The 19,092-nt window shown below is 41.4% G+C and overlaps 2 protein-coding genes across 4 annotated transcripts; one reads left to right on the top strand and one right to left on the bottom strand.

Annotated features, from left to right (window-relative positions):
* Positions 1–3,965: 3,965 nt before the first annotated feature.
* cax2 (cation/H+ exchanger protein 2) lies at positions 3,966–14,267 on the top strand. 3 transcript variants are annotated; one of them, XM_017423072.3, is made up of 20 exons: positions 3,966–4,132; positions 5,979–6,134; positions 6,240–6,346; positions 6,434–6,548; positions 7,866–7,982; positions 8,064–8,125; positions 9,753–9,905; positions 10,082–10,273; positions 10,351–10,450; positions 10,521–10,662; positions 10,760–10,943; positions 11,111–11,210; positions 11,331–11,464; positions 11,551–11,582; positions 11,772–11,884; positions 11,994–12,139; positions 12,217–12,311; positions 12,383–12,461; positions 12,559–12,667; positions 13,596–14,267. In XM_017423072.3, the coding sequence occupies exons 1-20, from the start codon at positions 4,063–4,065 to the stop codon at positions 13,667–13,669; spliced, it is 2,280 nt and encodes a 759-aa protein (XP_017278561.1). In that variant the 5' UTR covers positions 3,966–4,062; the 3' UTR covers positions 13,670–14,267. The 3 variants fall into 3 exon arrangements, 2 of the variants coding, with proteins under 2 accessions (XP_017278561.1, XP_037834295.1); XM_037978367.1 differs by having other exon boundaries at positions 13,297–14,267; XR_005233752.1 differs by lacking the exon at positions 13,596–14,267 and having other exon boundaries at positions 11,975–12,139; positions 12,559–12,619.
* Positions 14,072–18,896, bottom strand: LOC108239987 (kelch domain-containing protein 10). Its single transcript, XM_017423074.3, has 10 exons — positions 18,675–18,896; positions 17,945–18,037; positions 17,624–17,845; positions 16,629–16,783; positions 16,400–16,548; positions 16,211–16,295; positions 16,061–16,127; positions 15,938–15,985; positions 15,714–15,853; positions 14,072–15,630 (listed from the first exon to the last, which is right to left on the bottom strand). Exons 1-10 carry the CDS (start codon positions 18,757–18,759, stop codon positions 15,421–15,423), a joined length of 1,254 nt encoding a protein of 417 aa, XP_017278563.1. The 5' UTR covers positions 18,760–18,896; the 3' UTR covers positions 14,072–15,420.
* Between the last annotated feature and the right edge of the window lie 196 nt (positions 18,897–19,092).

Below are 19,092 nucleotides of genomic sequence, written 5' to 3'. Positions count from 1 at the left end.
CTCCATTTATGTCTTTCCGAGCCTGATGCCTCACAAACCCCACCTCTGAGGCAAAAAGAACTACAAGCAATTTATTTTGTAATGTCATTTTTATTTACCTTCTTCTTAACTCTTCAAGTGGACAAGTGATTGAAATTTGTCTTATCAGATCAGGTCAGTGTGTCGGATTACAGCGTGACATTACGATTCAGGTCACAGTAACCTCTTCAGGGTCTTTGCAACCTGAAATTAATTTGTTACCAAATGTTTGTTCGACAAGTACACAATCACAAACACATTGATCCTTTCCTTGGACTTTCATTAAAAATTAACCATAATAAATACCTCTGCCAAAACCAGTGAAACCACACTCATTCGTTTTGTAATTGAGAATAAACTGTTTTTGCACCAGTCCATGCTACAGTTCTTCTAAAATGACAGATGGTGCACTACTTTAATCCTCTGAAGCTTTGGAAATGCTTTAGACTACAGACAGGATTATCAATGGAAATTATTTCTGCAACAGTTCAGGCAATGCACATTACACTCCATAAAGTCAGTCTCTTCATATGATCTGCAGGATAAGAGCTTTCTTGTCCTTTGACACAAAACTATCCTTGCTGAGGAATATTAAGAACTATGGATGAACATTGAAGTACACTTAGTGCTTACGTGACACCAAAACGTGGGTTCACTTCAGATGGGGTTCGTAAATGCAACGTTCCACAAATAAAGCATGGAAATGTGAGGGTGATTATGCAACATGGTTTAATAAAGACAAGTGAGCACCACCAGTCAGCACTGCAGTCGCCTTGTGGTACAATTAAAAGAAAGTTGGGAACATGACATATACATATGGCACAAAGACTTTAACAAATACTGTCTGAGAACATGAATATTAGCATCCAGAAATACAGAAGCACTTGTTCAAAAACAATAATGATCAAAATATAAGATTTTGTTTGACTTGTTGTATCAACATTAGTTGCACTGAGTTCCTACTGCGTGGGTTTTGAAGGGTTCTGAAAGTACTTAGGCCTTGTGGTGTTTGCAGTGAAGGATATTAGTGTCTCAATGGATCTGCTGGCTTTTACGGTTTGGTGATGAAAGTGCTTGAAGGTCTTGAAAGTTCTGAGTCTTCAGTATTCAAGGCTTTTGAGATTGGATGGACAGTGATAGATACAGAGAAGATGGAAAGTTGTGTAAGGCCTGGGCCTTCTGAGGGTCAAATGATGAAGCTACTTGGGGCTACATGGGTTCTAAGTCTTTAAAAGTAGGTTGAGTTTTGTGTGCAACAAGGGTTTTGAGGGTTTAGTGATGTAGCAAAGATTTTCTCTGAGATAAGGGCCAAGAGAGCTGTTATGGATTGGTGGTTAAAACAAGGCCTTTTTGTTAATGTTTTGGTGTAGAAAACGATATCAGATGTCTAGAAAGATTTCAGGGTTCTCAGGGTTAAAGAGTCCTGATAAGGTCTCCGCAGATTTAACATTTAAGGATGTGTAGAGGTCTGAGGGCTAAGACCATGAATAATGCTGAGGATACTGAGGATCTGGAGAGTTCTTGGGGTCAGGTGGTGGATGATACATACTACAGAAGGGTTTTGGGGGTTTCTGGTGTTGAAATACTTGCTAAGCTTTCAGAATCCTGAAGGTTTTGTGTAATTTAGTGCAAAGGTTTGTTTTTTTTAAAGGTTTTAAGCATTTTGACTCTGTAGCACCTGATGATCCTTGGGGTTTTGAGGGTCCGATGATAAAAAGAGCTGAGGGCTCTTAGGGTTCCGAGGTAAACGTGAGTTTGTAGGAGGCTTCAACTCTACAAGAGGTTCAACTGATGGCTCCTGGAAGTCAGAGGAGAACTTTTGAATCTCTGGCACTTCAGAGATTCAAGGAGGCAGCAACATTGGAGAAGGTTAATTCTTTTGAAGCTGTGGTTCAGAAGAAAGGGAGCTCCTTTTGTCTCATAAGATCTTTATCATCTACCTCGTTCCCTACTAATGCCTGTGATACCAAAGAGGTAACAATCCAGCACATTACCAGACCAACCTCAAGATTTATATTTCTCTGTGTCAATTATAAATTGTGAGGCTGGATTTATAAAAAAAATGTCCACCTCTGGGAGTTCGAACAAAAAAACTATCAAAATTTTCTACCTTAGTGCAGCCACTCTTTTTAGTATTTTTTTGTATTTAACTGTTAGATGAGCTGAGTAGTTATTTTCCAGCAACCTCACCAGATGACCTATATTTGCAGGACAAAGCTGCAGCGACAGTGATTTGAACGACAGCTTGACATAAACATATTTATTTGCAGGGTCTATGTGACCCTAACTTTTATCAGCATTCATACACAGTACAGAGAAATTAGTTCAGTCACTTTTGTATACTCTTTAATTATTCAAAAAAAAAATCACATGATGCGGACATGATACTATAAATTGGGGACATTTATATCCCTCTTTTAGAAGATGAATCTGTTGACGTCACTCTATTTTGGCTCTATTTTAAGGCAGGCTTGTTGTATGTTTACTTCATTATAATTTAACTTCTAAGTGTTAACAGTTTAGGATAGTTTAATCTATGGTTTATATTGTCACAAAATTTGCTTTACAGGAAACAAAGTATTCATCACAGACTTAGATATTCTGCATTTCCTGATCCTACTGGCAGGATTTCTATGCAATCTGATTAAAACCAAACTCAGTGTATATATTTGCTGCCTTTAATTTGTGCTAAATTGTTGTGTTCAGTTTTTGTACTACAGGCTGCTTTAGAGCGCACTCATTACAAGGACAGATCTGTCTTTGACTTGTTAATTTTGTTTTTGCAGAATTTGTAACATTTTAGACATTAAACATTAATAAAAGTTCTATAACTGAAAGAAAAAAGTTAAAAGTTCTCGAAGAACACTTTTAGGTTTCTAATTAAAGCAGTGATACGGGTTTAAAATGTGCACTAAATAAAGTTTATGGCTTGTATTGACACTTTGGATCAATTAAATTAAGTTCTTTATCAGAATTAAACACATAAAAAGTCACCTGGCTGTGCTAAATTTTCTCTGTTTATGTGATACACCTGTTTGAGAGCACCAGCAAATCATTAAATTGAAAAAAATGCGACAATTGCAAATACCAAAAGAAAAATTTAAATAAAAAAACATTTAAATCCTTGTTTAAAACAGGATGTTTAAATTATATAACAATAAGTATTGGTTCAGGACTTGATGTTATAATGAAATACACAGAAAAATCCCATTTCTTTTAAAGGTTTTACAGTCTGTCATTGTAAAAATGAAACTTTGAAGAGCTTAAATGCAAAATTAAAAAGATAATGAAACAGCTAATTAGACATGAGCAAGGCGGATATATGAACATTTTAGGGAATTGATGTTAAAGTTTCTTTAACCTAAAAGGATTTTCAGACAGGAATAGTCTGTTTTTTTATGTTTTACTTCTACACTTTCTTTTTTTGTTTGGTAATGATTGTATTTCATTAAAACATTCCTACTATACATCACTGCTTCATTTGCATCTGATTCTGATTTGATTCTTTTAAATTTTGCTGCTAAAATGCCAAGAACATTTTATTTATTTTTTTGATAGATGATTTTCATTGTTTAACCACAGAAAAATACCAAAATGAAGATAGCAGCTTGTTTTGCACCTAATCAGATCATCTGTCATACCTCTGTTTGACCAAACTGTGGAGCCATTTATCAATAAATCTGTTGTCTATAATAGCGATAGAAATGAGAAATTTCCTTTGTATCATTTTATAACAAGGTATTATTTTTATAGCTTGAAACTTACAAACGTTCTTCTTCTGCTAATGTAAAAAAAATAATAATAATGAGGCCACTTTGGTTGATTTTTACGTTAAAATAAATTGTTTTAAATTAGGTTTATTGTCGCGTTTGCCTTTAAGGAACAGCAGGAGCGTGGCCTACATTTCCCACAATTCCAAGCGGCGCGACGTCTTCTTCTTCTTCGGCGACTCGGAGCAACAGCAGCAGTGTCTCGAGAAGATGAACGGGTCCGGGCTGGAGTGAATTAACGGCCGGTTGTTTTTACGGGTTTTCACCGGGGGAGATGTCACTTTCGTCCACCCAGAGCTCGGAAACGAACAGCCGGAGGAGGAAACCGGCTGAACACACGCAGGGTGAGCGGCTTTAGCTCCGTATTTAGCTAGTTATAATAAATATAACTTTAATATTTGTACCCGCTGACCGTATAAGTCGCCAGCGTTCTCCATTTTATTTTAACTCTACTGCGTGTTTATGTTTTAAATCCCGCACAGGAGGAGAATGTAGCTCAACACTAACAAAATAAATACAGTCACGACTGTTTAATTAGAGGGGTTTTCCCCTACTAAGATGGATGTGTGGGGGGTGGGTATTAACTGTGACACAAATACACTCAAAAAACAAAACTATGCCCATTGAATGAACATAAATAGAAAAAAAAATCACAGTTATTTACTCTTCTTCAATAAGGTAAGGAAGCTATTATACTTACTGTAATATAATCAGTGTCAAAAGAGTGTTAGAGGGGTGATGACTTGCTTTAAATAAGTAGGTCAAACTTAATTTTCTTAAGTTTGTTTTGAAGAGATTTGTTTGAATTCATTGTATTAAACATTGCAGTGATTTCTTGAAGGAATGCATATCACCCGCTGCCATTCATGTCACTAAAATCACCTCACCTTGAATCGTTTCAGTCAATCATTCGCCTCGGTTGTTTCCAGGAATGTGTCAAAAACTAGTATTTTAACTGCTTTTGGCTTTCAGGCTCATTTAATCCATTTATCATTATAGTGGCATTGTGAAAATAAAAGAAAAGTCTTTGAACTCCTTATTGCACTTCAGAACCAAATGTATTTATCAATATCTAATCTCACGTCTATTAATTCATAGTACAAACACTTGTCAAAGAGGGTAAATGACACACGTGACACGTGGGGAAACGTTTCACCTCTGGGCAAAACAAAACTGAAATAAGGAACTAAACTAAACTATCTTGAACATCCTTCTGAAATCTGTTAAAACTTTTCTTTTACGCCTTGAAGCTAAAACTTAAAAACAGAAAATGAAGAACTAAAACTGGTTTGAGGACTGATGAAAAGGAGAAGTGCTTGTTTTTGTCGTGTCATTGTCTTTTAATCCCAGTTGTTTCCTCAGTATTTATTCATCGTAGGATGTCTTTGTTTCCTTCCATAAACACGAATGAATGGATGAATGAATAACGAGTGGCGTGGTGTTTCTCTTCTTCACTGCAGCCCTGCCTCTTGGTCTCCTGCAGGACGCTTTCAGCTGCGGTCAGGCTGCAATCAGCTCAAACATACTAGAAACTGAAACAAGTCTCAGAGCACGAGTGATGGGGAGAGTTGAGTTTTAGCCATGGTGATTTTGGAAGTTTAATTCCTTCAGATGTTCTGCACTGTCATGCGTCAGAATCGAAACGCTGAGGCTCTCAAACGGTCTGACTCGAGTCAGATGACGCCAAGAAGCAGTAAATCAGTGAACAGCAGCACTGTTCTTAAAACAAAAGCCTTCTTGACAAAAGTAGAGCAGCTTCTGACTTTTCTGTCCCCTAATAAGTAATGGATGAATTAAAATTAGCAATAAATCTTTAATCATGTCCAAAAATCAGGACCCATTAGGCACAAATCTGTCTTGTTTGCCTAAAGGTCGTTGTACAGTTACTGCTGTTCCAAAATATTAAATCATCTGTAACTAAAGAAACTGCATTTCTGTGAAAACACAGTCTGAGTGCTGAATGGCTTTGCTTAGGAGCTAAAGCTACATGAGGCAGAACAATAGCTGAATCAGAAGTGACTTCTGGATCATGAGAAGCTGCTAAAATAACTTCCTGTTTAGTCCTACGAACCTGTTTCAGTCCATGCAGGATTTTTGTTGATGTTTGTGACAGTTTATCTTGGGAAAACGCCATCATCGATGTCTTTTCGGCTTTCTCGGGACTGATCTGCGTCGTACCTGACATTTCAGATTCCTCGTGTGATCAAGATCTTCAGACAAGTGACGATCATGAAGAGGTCCACGACCGGCTGCAGGGCTCCCAACAACTCAACGCAAAACACGCATGCAGTCCAACTACACTTCACGCAACACGTCCTTCAACAAAATGCACGTCTGCACAAGCATGTGAGCATTTTGTACCAACGATTCATACGTTTCAAAAAGTGTAACCGACAGATGTTTCAGATGTTTACAGTTATTTATTTCTTGTTGTTGTTTTTGTCGTTTCAGGTGCAAGCCCTCATGCCTGTGACGACAGCTGGGAGGAGATCCAAAGCAGGAGAGTCATCAGAGCCGAGAACGAGGTGGAGGCCAATAAACTGGTCAACAACTACAGGGTACGCAGTCCGATGGTCGGCCATTGCAGATGAGAGTTGGCGGAGATCAGAGGGGCGTTCAGTTTCACAGCTGGTGTGGGGTTTCAGTTTGGTTTCAGAAAGTGGAAGAGCCACGTGACAGAGCGACCGTTCGAAGACCGCTCAGCAGTTGTGAAAGAGCTTTACTCCGAACTAAACGTCGTTAAACCACACTCAGGCCCAGGTACAGTTTATTGAGCTTGTATAGATTGTAATGACGTTTCTTTATTACAGGAGCAATCAAACTTTATACTCTAAGGTCCAAATCTGATTTCTACATCCTCCTTGACTACCAGGAACAATCACTTTTGTTTTTTTTTTATTAAATATCCAATCTTTGGAAGGTAATTAGCCCCACAGCTTCACATTTGGTATCACTGAAAAGCCTTGAATGTCCTCTGTAGACGCAAAAGGAGTTCATTCATAATCATGCAGTGGGTGGGAGACATTCAGGTTTTACAAATGTCCTCCACAGAGGACAGATTTAATCTGCTGGTAGTCAAACGTCTGGAACAACTAGCAATAATCATATTCTTTTTATCAAACTTGTTAACAACCAAAGGAAATGGCTTGCTTTGTAACCGAAACCGCTCTGACTTTTGACAGCAAAGCTTAACGTGCTCTGTAGTTTCAGAAGGAACCTTTTACCTAAACTCGATTAACTCGTTTATTTATTTAGCAACTTGGATAACTTCATGACCGTGCGACATCACATCTTCTCTGCCTCCTTAGTTTCTGATAATGACGCCTCTGGAGGCCTGAAGCTGCAACCTTTTTTCACCCTGCAGAAGAGAAACAGCTCGTGGCTTAAAGTGTCGCAGCATTTATTGAACTCTGAGGTTCAACCTTTTACAGCTAATTTCCTCTGTCTCAGTCTCTCACTCTCTCTGTGCGCACTCTTAAAAGAGCCAGTCTTCATCGCATCGTATCGATTCATTATAACACAGGCTGGGTCTGGATCGACTTGTCGTTCAGTTCGGACCTGGATCCGCTGCTTTATTATATGTTGTAGATGTATTGTCTAAGAAAAACCTCAATATTTTAAAAATATAACAGATTAAGTGAGAAAAGAGGGGTCAGATTAATCATAACAGCAGTTAAACCCGATTACCTTACAAATAATTGAAGTTATACTTAAGTTATTATTGAACATCTGTTTTTATTACTGCAAAATAAAAACATATATACACACTAAGTCATTTTGATGCATGTATAAACCTTGTTTTCATACATCTCAGTCTAAAATATTAGTAATTATATTAATATTTACAGTGTTATTCTGACACGCTGAAGATCATTCAAAGTATACTTAGTAATAAAACATACAAACTACATGTTTTTATCGTCCTGAGGATCCTTATTTTTAGAGTTTGAGGAGCCAGCAAGGTCACTCAGTTTTGTCATAAGGGCTAAGAGTTTAAAAGTTTGTAAAATTAAGATTCCTAAAGGATTTGTCTGCCTCTACCTGACGGCCTTTCCTTCTCTGGCGGTCTGTTTGCAGGTCAGTTCATCACGTGTGGAAATGTTGCGTACGTGCTCCTCTTCTCTTGGTGGGTGTCTCTGGCTTATTTTGTAATCGGCACTCTGATGTTCGTCACGATTATTGGGGTCCCCTACGGTAGGCGAGCCAGTCGGTAAAAATGTTAAAATGTTAAGTACCATCTCCCGGCCTTTTAATCGACTCTCTTCCCTTTTTCAGGTAAACTTTGCTGGAAGTTGGGCTGCTACTTCCTCTGGCCGTTCGGTAACACAATTCACAAGGTACTGTTTGGGTTTATTTTAGAAGACGCGCTTCCTGTTTTCATTTTCAGTTTCGTCTAACACACAGGTGTGAAACTCCATTCCTCGGGGGCCACTGTCCTGCATGTTTTAGATGTGTTGTTGCTTTAAAACACCTGATTTAAATGGATGACTTGTGGACGTGCTGCTGGAGAACTTTATGATTGGGTGAGGAGGTAATTAAACCATTTGATTCAGGTGTGTTGAAGCAGAAAAACCTAAAACCTCCAGGACAGTGGATCCTCGAGGCCTGGAGTTTGACACCTCTGGTCTAACAGAAGTGTGATTGATTCGTGCTAAACTGTTATTTCTGCTTTACTGACTTGTTGATGAAACAACACCACAACTTTACAACATTAGTGCCATGCTAAAGACGCCGCTGAAAGTTTGATCAAATCTCCATCCAGTTCCTCCTCTCAGTGAAGACACTTCACATTCGTTTGAATTTCTGCAAAATGACAAATGATGAAAGAAATGCACGTATATAAAGAAATTGGAACTCTTTTTCTGTCCGAAATGCAAATACTCGCATAAAAATCTCATCTTATGACACTTTTTTTTCTTGCCTTCACTTTATTTTGCCTCTGATTATTTTTGAGTTGGTTAATTTTACGCTGGCAGATTTCTGCTGTTCTCAGGTTGTCTTCTCTGATTAAATTTCTTCACTTCCTAATAAACCAAACAACATCCTGTGTAAATACTTGATTCTTGACTAAAACTGAAAGAGGGTGGAAAAAACAAAACAAAAGAAAGCCGCCAAAACAAACCTTCAGCTAAGCAGCTGTTTTAGGAGACGGTTTAAAACTCAAGGTAACACATATCTGCATGAACTTAAAGGCAGTAAATACGAGTTCACTCAAAATACTCTCCTGGATTTCTTGAAAACAAGCAGCAGAAGTTCAACAAAATGTCAGTCATTTTCTGGTGAGCTAAACAGTGTCAAATGTCACTTTTTATAGAACAAGTTGTTCATTTAACCCACTTCCTCTGGCGCCACGATGCCACTGGATTAATCTTTGCATAACGGAGTCCGTTTGACCCGTTTGACCCGTTTGACCCGTTTGACCCGTCCGATCTGCGAGCTGCACTTTACTCAAAAGAACATATTCTGCTGTATTATTACTGTAGAAACTTACAGCACCTTCTGTTCAGTTCTGTTTCTTTAATTACCACTTATTCTATCTTTATTTAATTATTTTTTCCATATAGAGGGAGTCTGACCTAACCCTGAACTGATCACATTAATTATTTTTTTATTGCAAAGTAAAATAAAATTTAAAAAAACCCTAATATTTATCAGATAATGTTCTTTACAGAATCTTAATAGCATCGTCTGAACTTTAACAGACAAAAGGCATTTTATTCTATGATATTCCTGTCAAATCTTTAATGTTATGTTTTATGCCAGTTTAACAACCCAGATTTTTGCTTGATCTGATTTAATTGATCTGTAAGGAGCTCTTTACATATTGTTTCTTGATATATTTTGCTGATTGTGAAGATAATGTAGGACAAAATCGAGAGGGTACATTTTTCAAACACATTTTGTTTTTTTCTTTTGAGACAAAAACAGTCCTTTGCTGTGGCTGTTTGTTTTGTTGTTGTCCAGATTGGAAGTACTTTGAGGAGATGCTGCGAGGAAGCACCGGACTGTGATTGCGGCGTAGAGACGGGGGAGGATAACTCACCCGTTCTGCTGCCGTCACCCGCAGACGCAGAGACTCCGGAGGGACCAGAACCACCTCTGCGGACCCCCTACTGGGTAAAAGTCCAGACTCACAGAAAATACAAAGCTACGCAAACAGTTCTGAGCACTTGTTGTGGATCTGAGAGCGGGTGATTACGCAACCTGTGCAGATTGTGAAGCTTTCCTGTTTGAGTGTTTAAATTTTTAGTTGTGTTTGTGATCGACTGAAGTCTCCCCTCCTCGCTGTGCAGCGTCGCCTCTCCACCTACGTGTGGCTGCTGCTGGGATATCCTCCCCTGGCCGTCGTTCACTCTCTGGTCTGCTTCATCTCATGGATCCTCGTCTTCACCATCCCCGTCTGCAAGATGAACGCTCAGACTCTGGGCGTCATTCTCCTCCTGCCTCCTGAGGAAGTCTACATCTCCACCAGCTCACAGAGAAAGGTGAATTAGAGTTTACCCATCACAAAATGCAATCCTAGACAAATTCATTTATGTTTTTTTTTTAAATTAAACTTCAGCATCAAGGCTACGAGACGAGAGCACTGCTGTGCTGCTACCACGCTGCAAACTGGTACTACTACAAGTACACTGTTGATGGGATTAATGTGTTCGCTGTCAGTATCCTTTTTCAGAACTGAGCGTTTCTATGTGTCATGTACCTGTTATGATCTCTGACTCACTGCTTCAGACCTCCTCCCTCTAGTTATAGTTGCTCTGATAGTTGGATATGTTGACAAAGAAAACCAGTTTGCCAGTTCTGATGTCAAGTTCGCCATAGCGATCGGCTCCATCATCCCGCTCTCATATTATATTGGTATGGGCATTGCCAGGTAAGCAGCTTTTTAAGCCTTCGAGCAAACGCAAGTAACAAAAACAGGAGTAAATTCTCTCTTTTGTGTTAATTGTTGATCACCTTTGTGTCCTCAGCATCTCTGCCCAGAGTAACTTTGCCGTCGGCGCGGTGGTCAACGCCACCTTTGGCTCCATCACCGAGCTGACCTTTTACATCACAGCCTTGCTCAGGGGTCACCGGGAAGCCAACCCGTGCCTGCAGGAGGTCGTTAAGGCGGCGCTGACCGGCACGTTGCTCGGATGCATCCTCTTCATCCCCGTGAGCCAACTGGTCAATTACAGTGGATCGGCTTTCCGTTTTTCCAGCACAGAAGTCAATTTATTCGACGTGTTAGTGTTCGCGCCAAGTCTGAACATCGCCTCAAAGCCACGTTTGCCATCTGTGAATTCGTCAGCACACATGAATGAGAATCTCGTCTTTTTCAGGGCATCTGCATGATCATCGGAGGCCTGAAACACAACGAGCAACAATTCAACAGTCGGTCTGCAGGAGTGAGCTCTGCGCTGCTTTTCATCTCTGTGGGAGGCGAGTCATAAGAAAACCCGTAAAGAGAAATGATTCAGCTCCAAATCGAATTAATGCGACAACAGATTTTGTTTCTCCAGTTTGTGAAAACCTTGTTTTTTTTGTGTCTGTCGTCTGCAGGCGTGTTTGCTCCCACTCTGTTCTCCAAGGCGTACGGAAACCTGGTGTGCGACGCGTGCACCAACGCCACAGGAGGGAACGGCACAAGCAACGACAGCGGCCCGTTCGTGTGCCACAACTGCCACTACGATCTGGTCATTAGACACGAGGAGCTCTGAAACATGCTCAGATCCACGCGCGCCGCGCTGAGATTAACTCTGATCTTTGTTTCTGCCAACAGAAGAACGGTACACTGTTCCACAACCACGTTGAGTGAGTTTCGTTTAATTTATTCACAGAGTTGTTTAAAAACAAAAGAAACTTCTTCATGGGTATGTACTGTAAACTGAGGGTGAATCTTCCAGGAACTTCATTTATTACAATATGTTTGTGTTAAAAGATGAGCTGCTGAACTAACTGCCGCCCAGCCCGGGTGTCTTACCTGTCCTGTGTCTTTGTCAGGCCTCTGGTGTACACGGTGTCCGCCCTCCTGCCTGCTGCCTACATCATCGGTCTGATATTTACTCTGAAAACACACTCCCACATCTATGACATCCACGTTGGAAACGGACAGAGTACGATTCACACGCCTGACAGCGCGAGTCACCTTCTGTTTTGTTTTCTTTAAACCATGAACGCTGAAGCTGCTGTTGTCATGGTTACAGCGTCCCTCTCTCTGTGCAGCCCTGGGCCACCAGGGGGCAGTTGTCCACTGGTCGCGGTGGAGGTCTCTGCTCATCCTCATCGGGGCCACCGTGCTCACGTCGGCGTGTGCCGACCTGGCCACCGAACACATCCAGCCGATACTCAACCAGCCCAACGTCTCTCAGGTTTGCACGCCGATCTGAGCGCGCTCGGTTTGTAGTCTCCTCCAGCTGCGTCAGCATCACTCTACTCCTTCCTCCAGTACTTCATAGGGGTGACGGTTCTTGCGATGGTCCCCGAGATCCCAGAGATCGTTAACGGGATTCAGTTTGCCCTCCAGAACAACATCAGTTTGAGGTAATTTCCGTCTGACTGAAAATGAAGTTTAAAAATCCGTTTTTGTATCTTAAATGTGCTTTTTGTTTCAGCTTGGAGGTTGGAAGCTGTATTGCTGTGCAGGTCTGCATGCTACAGATACCGATCCTGGTCCTGTTCAACGCCTTCTGCGTAAGATATTCCTCTCTTTTATTCTTGATTTCCTCACAAATACAATACAAATAATATGAAGTTTTACAGCTGGAATCGTCTTCTGCTTTTTTTCCAGGATGTGGGGTTTGTGCTCGTCTTCAGCGACCAGCACATGTGGGCCAGCATTTTCAGTGTCATTCTAGTCAACTACATCTTCATGGATGGCAAGTCTGATTATTTTCAGGGTAAGTTTGGAGCGTTTTAAAAGGTTAAAGAAGTAAATAAGAGTTAATTAGTTTAGTTTTAGTAGATAAATTTGGAAATTTAAATAAAACAAACTCAAGAAACAGTCTAATCAAAGCATCAAAGACTTAATAATATTCTCGTGAAATTACTTTTTGTATTAGTACGATGTGTTGGATGTAACTCAACAGAATGGTCCCCAAATGTGCTGTTAAAGCGCTCCCTAAACGCTCAGGTTGATTTACATTCAGTATCTGCATAAACAAAACCCTGCAGCTGCTTCTAAAGAGTTGCCAAGACTATGTTTTAGAAACATTTCTGCATCAGCAGCTGGAAGGACTTCTCTGTAGACCTGATGTAAATATGATCTATATATCATCCTGCATGGCATGGCGGAGCAGCGATTAGAGCTGTCGCCTCATAACAAGAAGGATGTAGGTTCGCTTCCCGACCTGCAGCCTTTCTGGGTGGAGTTTACACGTTCTCCCTCTGGGTACTCCCGTTTCCTCTTACAGACCAAAAACATTCACATTAGGTTAATTGGTAGGTCTGAAATTATCCTGAGGTGTGAGTGAGAGGGTGAATGGTTGTTTGTCTCTGTGTCCCTGTGATGGACTTACAACCTGTCCAGGGTGTCCCCTGCCTCTCACACAGTGACTGCTGGAGATGGAGACCAGCTCCCCCTCGACCTGGAAAGGAGAAGAGAAATTCATTCTGCCTCAGTTTGAAGATTAGACTGATTCACACAGAATGTGGTAGAAAATCCAGAGTTTATCTAACCTCAGTCATAATTACCAGATCAGTTCTGGTTCAGTAAATCTGCTTTGATCCATGAGAACTGATCTTTAGTCAAAAAGAGAGCCATCTTGTTCGGGTCCATTGCTAACATTCATCTCAGTCGTGTATTTATCAGCGCCCCGCTCTCCTCAGGTACAGCTCTGGTGGTCGTTTACCTCATCCTTCTGGCTCTGTATTACTTCGCTCCGTCTCCAGCCGGCTGTTAGGAGCGCGGTCAACTTTCAGCTCAAAGGTCGGACCATTTTAAACCTGAAGAACTCTGAACGAGCAGCTTCCGTCACGCAGTCTCTGAGTTTTGGTAGAAGCGACGACTGATGATTTGGGAACTAAACTAGTTTTTAATCTCAGGTATTTTGACTGTTGAACGATACAGATAAACATATTTAACTGAGTTTTTAGACGCATGTTGTCTTTTTAAACTGTGAAGGAGGTAAAAACTGTATTTTTTTAACGGTATAATGAGTATTTAATCCAAAAGTAACATTTTATGTACAGCTGGGATGAGGTTTGTATACATGGGGTCATAAATGGTACATATCTGTGATAAATGAGCTGTTATCTGGAAACTGGTGATGTTTAGAAAGTAAAGAAACAAGGTTTCTCAAAAACCAGCTGCCTGTTTTTTATTGTTTACTGACAGAAATGACCAAACAATGCAGCCTTTTTTTACCTTTTAAGGTCACATTCACTTCTTCCACCAAGAATCTGTAAAGGTTACATGCAAAAAAACAAAAAAAAACAAAACACATTTACATGCAGAAGATTTACCTTCCATCAGCATCTGAAGAGACACAAACATAAACACGACAATCTTAACTCGGGTAAAAGGTTCACTGAGCGGACTGCTTCAAGAAAAGCATAAAAAAAGGCTGTGACGTCTGGAAAAAGGGCATGAAATAAAAGGCATGTGGTCTGAATGTACAGTACGTGGAAAAGAACTGCTGGTGTCTCACAGACCCACCAACATTTTGACAGTGTTGGTCGCTTCTAAAACACTTCACAGTTTTTACCATTCTGAGTCCGAAAAGCACTTTTTTTTAAGTTTCCAAGTACCAAAGCACGAGAGAGTTACAGCCTCTAGAAAAATGTGAAAAACAAAACTTAAACTGAAAATGACAATTAAAAAAAATAAACCAGCTACATGTTTAAAGTACATTTTTAAAGTTTGTAACAAAATAATCAGCACAGTGGTTGAAAACAATAAATAAACCTACGAGTTTGTTAACTACATTACGAGCAGAAACGTCTAAAAGAAGTCTAAAGCCTCAAGTGGAGAGCACCATGGAGGTCATTCACACAACTCGTAAAAAACAATGGTTTCAAAGAATGTTTTTTTTGAGGTCAGAAGGCACCGAACGATGAAAGAACCGAAGGTTTGAGAAATCGACGTGGAGCCACAAATCAAGAGGAGGAACTACTGCAGAGGCACGGAAGTTTCACAGTGATGTTAGGAGTCTAAAAGAGGCCTAAAAAGTCAAGTTTTCTTCAATTAAATGTGATCTGTGAGCAGGACAGCTGGTACATTTGAAGTCCTTAACAAACAGATTGCTTCTTTGTGAATAACTAACCTATGGTCCTCTCAAACCATAAAGACAGGCTGCCAGTTTAACTCATTTTAAAATAAATAAAAACAGCAGCGTTTAAAAGGACTGCTGTCGCCCGGCTGCAGCAGGGCTCGCATCATGAGCTGAAATGGATATTTGGAGAGTCTACTTATTTTCATGCTCCACAGGTTTCTCTGACAATTAAAGTTTTTAAACGAGCATCGTGAGTGCATAGAGGTTAAAATGAGCAGTCTGCTCTGTCGCCTCTGAAGGAAACCTGACAGAGAAACTCAAGGAAATGTAACAGAAGTTTGAAGGATTTTCGTAACAATCTGACATCATCGAGCGTTTTTTTTTTCCCTCCTCTACTCATCGGTGTTTCGCTCCACTTTAATGAGTCCTCGTGTCGAGTCTTATTTCAGCCTCTGAATTAATGTGTGTGTGAGTCCGAGGCTGAGCAGCTGCAGGGTGGACAGCTGCGTTAAATGAGGGAATGTCTTCAGCAGTTTCTCCCAGGTCATTTCCAGCAGGCTGGGAACCACTAGCCACACTTTGTACAGAGAGGCGGTCCGTCGGTTTCCAGACATGTTGACGACGCCGCCGTGGACGTACATGCAGCCCGCCTGCGAGAGAACGACCAGCAAACAAAATGTAAAAGGAGGTTTTCCATTTGGATTGTTTTTAAATTAGATGGCATTTTACTGACCGGAGTGACGGCGGCGCAGTGAAAGTAGGCGGGTTCGGGCATGACGGCAGGCAGCTTCGTCCACTGGAACGTCTGAAGGTTTATCTTCCACAGGTCGGACAGGATCAGCTCGCCGTTATAACCTCCACATATAAACACCTCTGAGTGGGGAAAACAAAACCAGCCAGGAATGAGTCAGGACGTCCATCGTTACTGTGATAAGTTTCTGCTGAAACGCCGCTCACCGTCTTTGATCTGAACGCAGCTGTGACATCTACGAGCTGCAGGATATCCTGTGACGACAGACAAATCACATCCATCAGGTGGTTTTAACTAAACTAAAATACAACTAAAGGTGAAAGTCATACCTATTTTTTCATGGGGTTTAGTTAATATTTCCTCCCAGTAATTCGTCTCCAGGTTGTATGCATGAATCTGACGAGCAGAAAGAGTAATAAATGAATAAAATGCCACATTATTTTAGGAAAAACTAAACTTTTAGTTCATGTTCGTCTCACTTTATCTAGCTGATACGAAGTCCAGGAAGTTCCACCTCCTAAAATGTATATTCTCTGTCCGTCATGAGCCAGCTCATGCCTGTACCTGAAACAAACATTTTTCCCTGACTTTCAGTAACGCATGCAGGGTCGTTAAGGGTAAACACACCGCTGTAGCTGCTGCGCCTGAACTCGACTGTGCGGACTGACCTCTCCTCAGGAAGATCCGACGGTGCGTTGTTAGGTTTGAGGTGGCTCCACTCTCTGGTGCTCAGGTCCAACCTGTGCAGGTCGGTGCTGTAAAGGTAGCCGGTCGTCCCTCCAAACACGTACAAGTAGTCGTTTATGATAATCATTGCCTGGGAACGGGGAACGTGTGGGTGAGTGTCCGTCGGTGACACAAAACCGTACGCCGGGTCTCCACCGACTCAAACGTTACCTGCCCGTAGATCTTGTTTGGTTTCTTCCCTCTGCAGCTCAGCAGGTTCCATCGTCGGTACAGGACATGGCAGACATGGACGTCGTTGCTGTTGTTCTCGCCAAAGGGGATCCCAGTGCCACCAAACACCAGCAGGTTGTTTCCATGTAGGGCAGCTGAGAAACAGACATAAACATCATTAAACTCCGTCCTACATCTGACAAAAACCCCAGCATGAAAGTGTCTCAAACTGTTACACCGAGTCATTTCTCACACTATACATCATGTTTGAAGTCTAGGTTTAAGTGAATGTTTGGCTTTTAGTTGCATCGTTTTGATAAGCATGTCTTGGTGAAATTCAAATTCTGCCAACACGTGCAGGTCGGAGCGCAGGACAGAAGGACACACACCTCAGTGCATTCAGTCAGAAGGAAACACACACAAACTCTGCATTTATGTGTTTCCACTAATAGAGCGATCACTCTGCAGCCTTTTTTTTTTATTTTTATGTTTCTCCGTGTGTCTCTCAGCTTCCAAGCTGCAGCTGGAGCTACTTCCTGTATTTTCAAATGCCTCCTCCCTGCTCTGGGCTGGACCCCTGCACAGTGCATCCCACTTTTCTGTGTGAAGGGGATTGTACAGTGGTTTAGATGGCTTTATCGTGGAAGACATGAAAAACTATTAGCTCACTCCTCGGGATGAGAGAGGTGGTTGATTGGCTGAGACTAACACATTTGTTGTCTTGTCCCTATATTTGTCCAAGACTTCTGCATGAATACAAGTACCATTACACCCCTAATTCTCAGTGTTTGTACTCAGTCAGAACACAGATAATCAGTATATACAGTGCATGTGGGATAACGTCACTAAAGAAATACGGTTTTCTTCAAAAAACTAAAAGCCTCTTTCAGTTTCACCTTCATAAATAAAAAAGCATCTTTTTTCCTACTTCCAAAAGCTTTCAGAGGCCAGAAAAAATGCAGACAGACGCCAGACTACAGCCCATCGACTCTTACCCGACATGGACGCCAGCTCTGTGGGCATGTAGCCTTCTGTGCGAACCTGCTGCCAGGTGGCTGTGGCGAAATGAAACCGCCAGAGCTCCCTGAAAAGAGGGTAGTCCTCGTTCTCCGAGCCGCCCGCCTCCTCGAAGTCAGGGTTGTAGCCTCCAAACACGTAGAGGTTGGCGCTGTCTGCAACACAGCGGTGTCCGCTGCGGGCGGGCGGTATGCAGTGTCCTGCATGAGAAATGGCATTCACACTAAAATCAGAATCTGTGTTTGAATCCTGGGCGGGTATTAATCCGTCACCGATTTTGTTCCCTGAAGTTTCAGCACCTTCTCTCAGAAACCTGTTGGGGATCCGCAGGTTAGGGCAGGTGGGGGAGAAGAGTCGTCGGGCCTGAAGCCATCGGGCTCGCTTTTTGGTGACTGAGAAAGAGACAAAAAAAAAGGGTCAATGTTTATTCTGAAAGCACATAGGTTTGATTTAAGCATTGTAGAAACTGTGAATATACAGACATAATTATTAAATACAAATTTCAGTAAATAAACATGACCAAATTAAACAAAAGTCAAATAAAAACAATTGTGGCTGAGCAGTGAAAACCAAGACATTTTCTGCTTAACCAAAACTAACAGTTTATGAAAAGAAACTAGTTGAAAACTTTGATATAAAATAAGAATTAAACAATCTACCTAAACTTTAGAGACAAAAATGAATCAGTAGTGTTGAGACCAGAGGTTAAACACATATATTAATCTTTAACACACATATTTTTGAGTCAGATGTGAGTTTATTTGCAGCTTTAAGTCTCAGAGCGGTTTTCCATTACATCGCCACATGTTGACGTCTGTTTTTAGATTTAAAAAAAGCTGTTGTTTACTTCCGTAGCAATGTTAGCTAACCTTAGCCTGCCTGCTGCAGCGACCAAAGCCGCCGTTTCTCACAGCTCAGGCTAATTGCACAAAATATAAATAAAAGCATCGCTAACAAAAACAAAACTCCGGCTGCTGTTTGTGTGGCGATCATGGCTGCTGTCGTTAGCAGCTGGTTCTGTTTACCGACCTGAGTCGCGGATGGAGGGCCTCCACGACAGTTTCTCAAACGCATTGAGATGACTGAAGGTTCCGTCGGGTTCTGAAGACGACATTGTGTCTCTTACTCTTTCTTTTTTTTCCCACGCACAGAGAGCTGGACCAGAACCCGCTTTACTATCGTCGCAGCATCGAATCGTTAAGCTAACTCCAGCGAAACACAGATGCAGGGAGCCTGGAACTTCCTGCTACGTTACGACCAGCTGGTCTGAACCGGCCAATCAGAGGAGGAGGGAGGGCGCTCGCGTTGCGTTCAGGAACCGCGTAGAAGGTCGTAATAAAAAGGTTTCCGAAAGAGCAGACGTGAGGGCCAGCTAGAGTAAGAAGTTTGAGACGGACCATGAGAAATGTCAGCCAGTTCTTATGTTTGTTTCATAAATGGCCACGAT

The sequence above is a fragment of the Kryptolebias marmoratus genome, linkage group LG11, assembly GCF_001649575.2.
Source record: "Kryptolebias marmoratus isolate JLee-2015 linkage group LG11, ASM164957v2, whole genome shotgun sequence".
Lineage (NCBI taxonomy): Eukaryota > Metazoa > Chordata > Actinopteri > Cyprinodontiformes > Rivulidae > Kryptolebias > Kryptolebias marmoratus.
The sequence above is the reverse complement of the archived record's forward strand: the minus strand, read 5'-3'. Positions and strand labels throughout refer to the sequence as shown.

Excerpts from the sequence above, each read along its gene's own strand:
- cax2 (XM_017423072.3), top strand. The coding sequence starts at position 4,063 with ATGTCACTTTCGTCCACCCAGAGCTCGGAAACGAACAGCCGGAGGAGG. Across the intron at positions 6,549-7,865 it reads TAAACCACACTCAGGCCCAG|GTCAGTTCATCACGTGTGGA; the intron begins GTACAGTTTATT and ends GTCTGTTTGCAG. Across the intron at positions 12,668-13,595 it reads CAAGTCTGATTATTTTCAGG|GTACAGCTCTGGTGGTCGTT; the intron begins GTAAGTTTGGAG and ends CGCTCTCCTCAG.
- LOC108239987 (XM_017423074.3), bottom strand. The coding sequence starts at position 18,759 with ATGTCGTCTTCAGAACCCGACGGAACCTTCAGTCATCTCAATGCGTTT. Across the intron at positions 16,128-16,210 it reads CTTCGTATCAGCTAGATAAA|ATTCATGCATACAACCTGGA; the intron begins GTGAGACGAACA and ends TCTGCTCGTCAG. Across the intron at positions 15,631-15,713 it reads ACTGCGCCGCCGTCACTCCG|GCGGGCTGCATGTACGTCCA; the intron begins GTCAGTAAAATG and ends GTTCTCTCGCAG.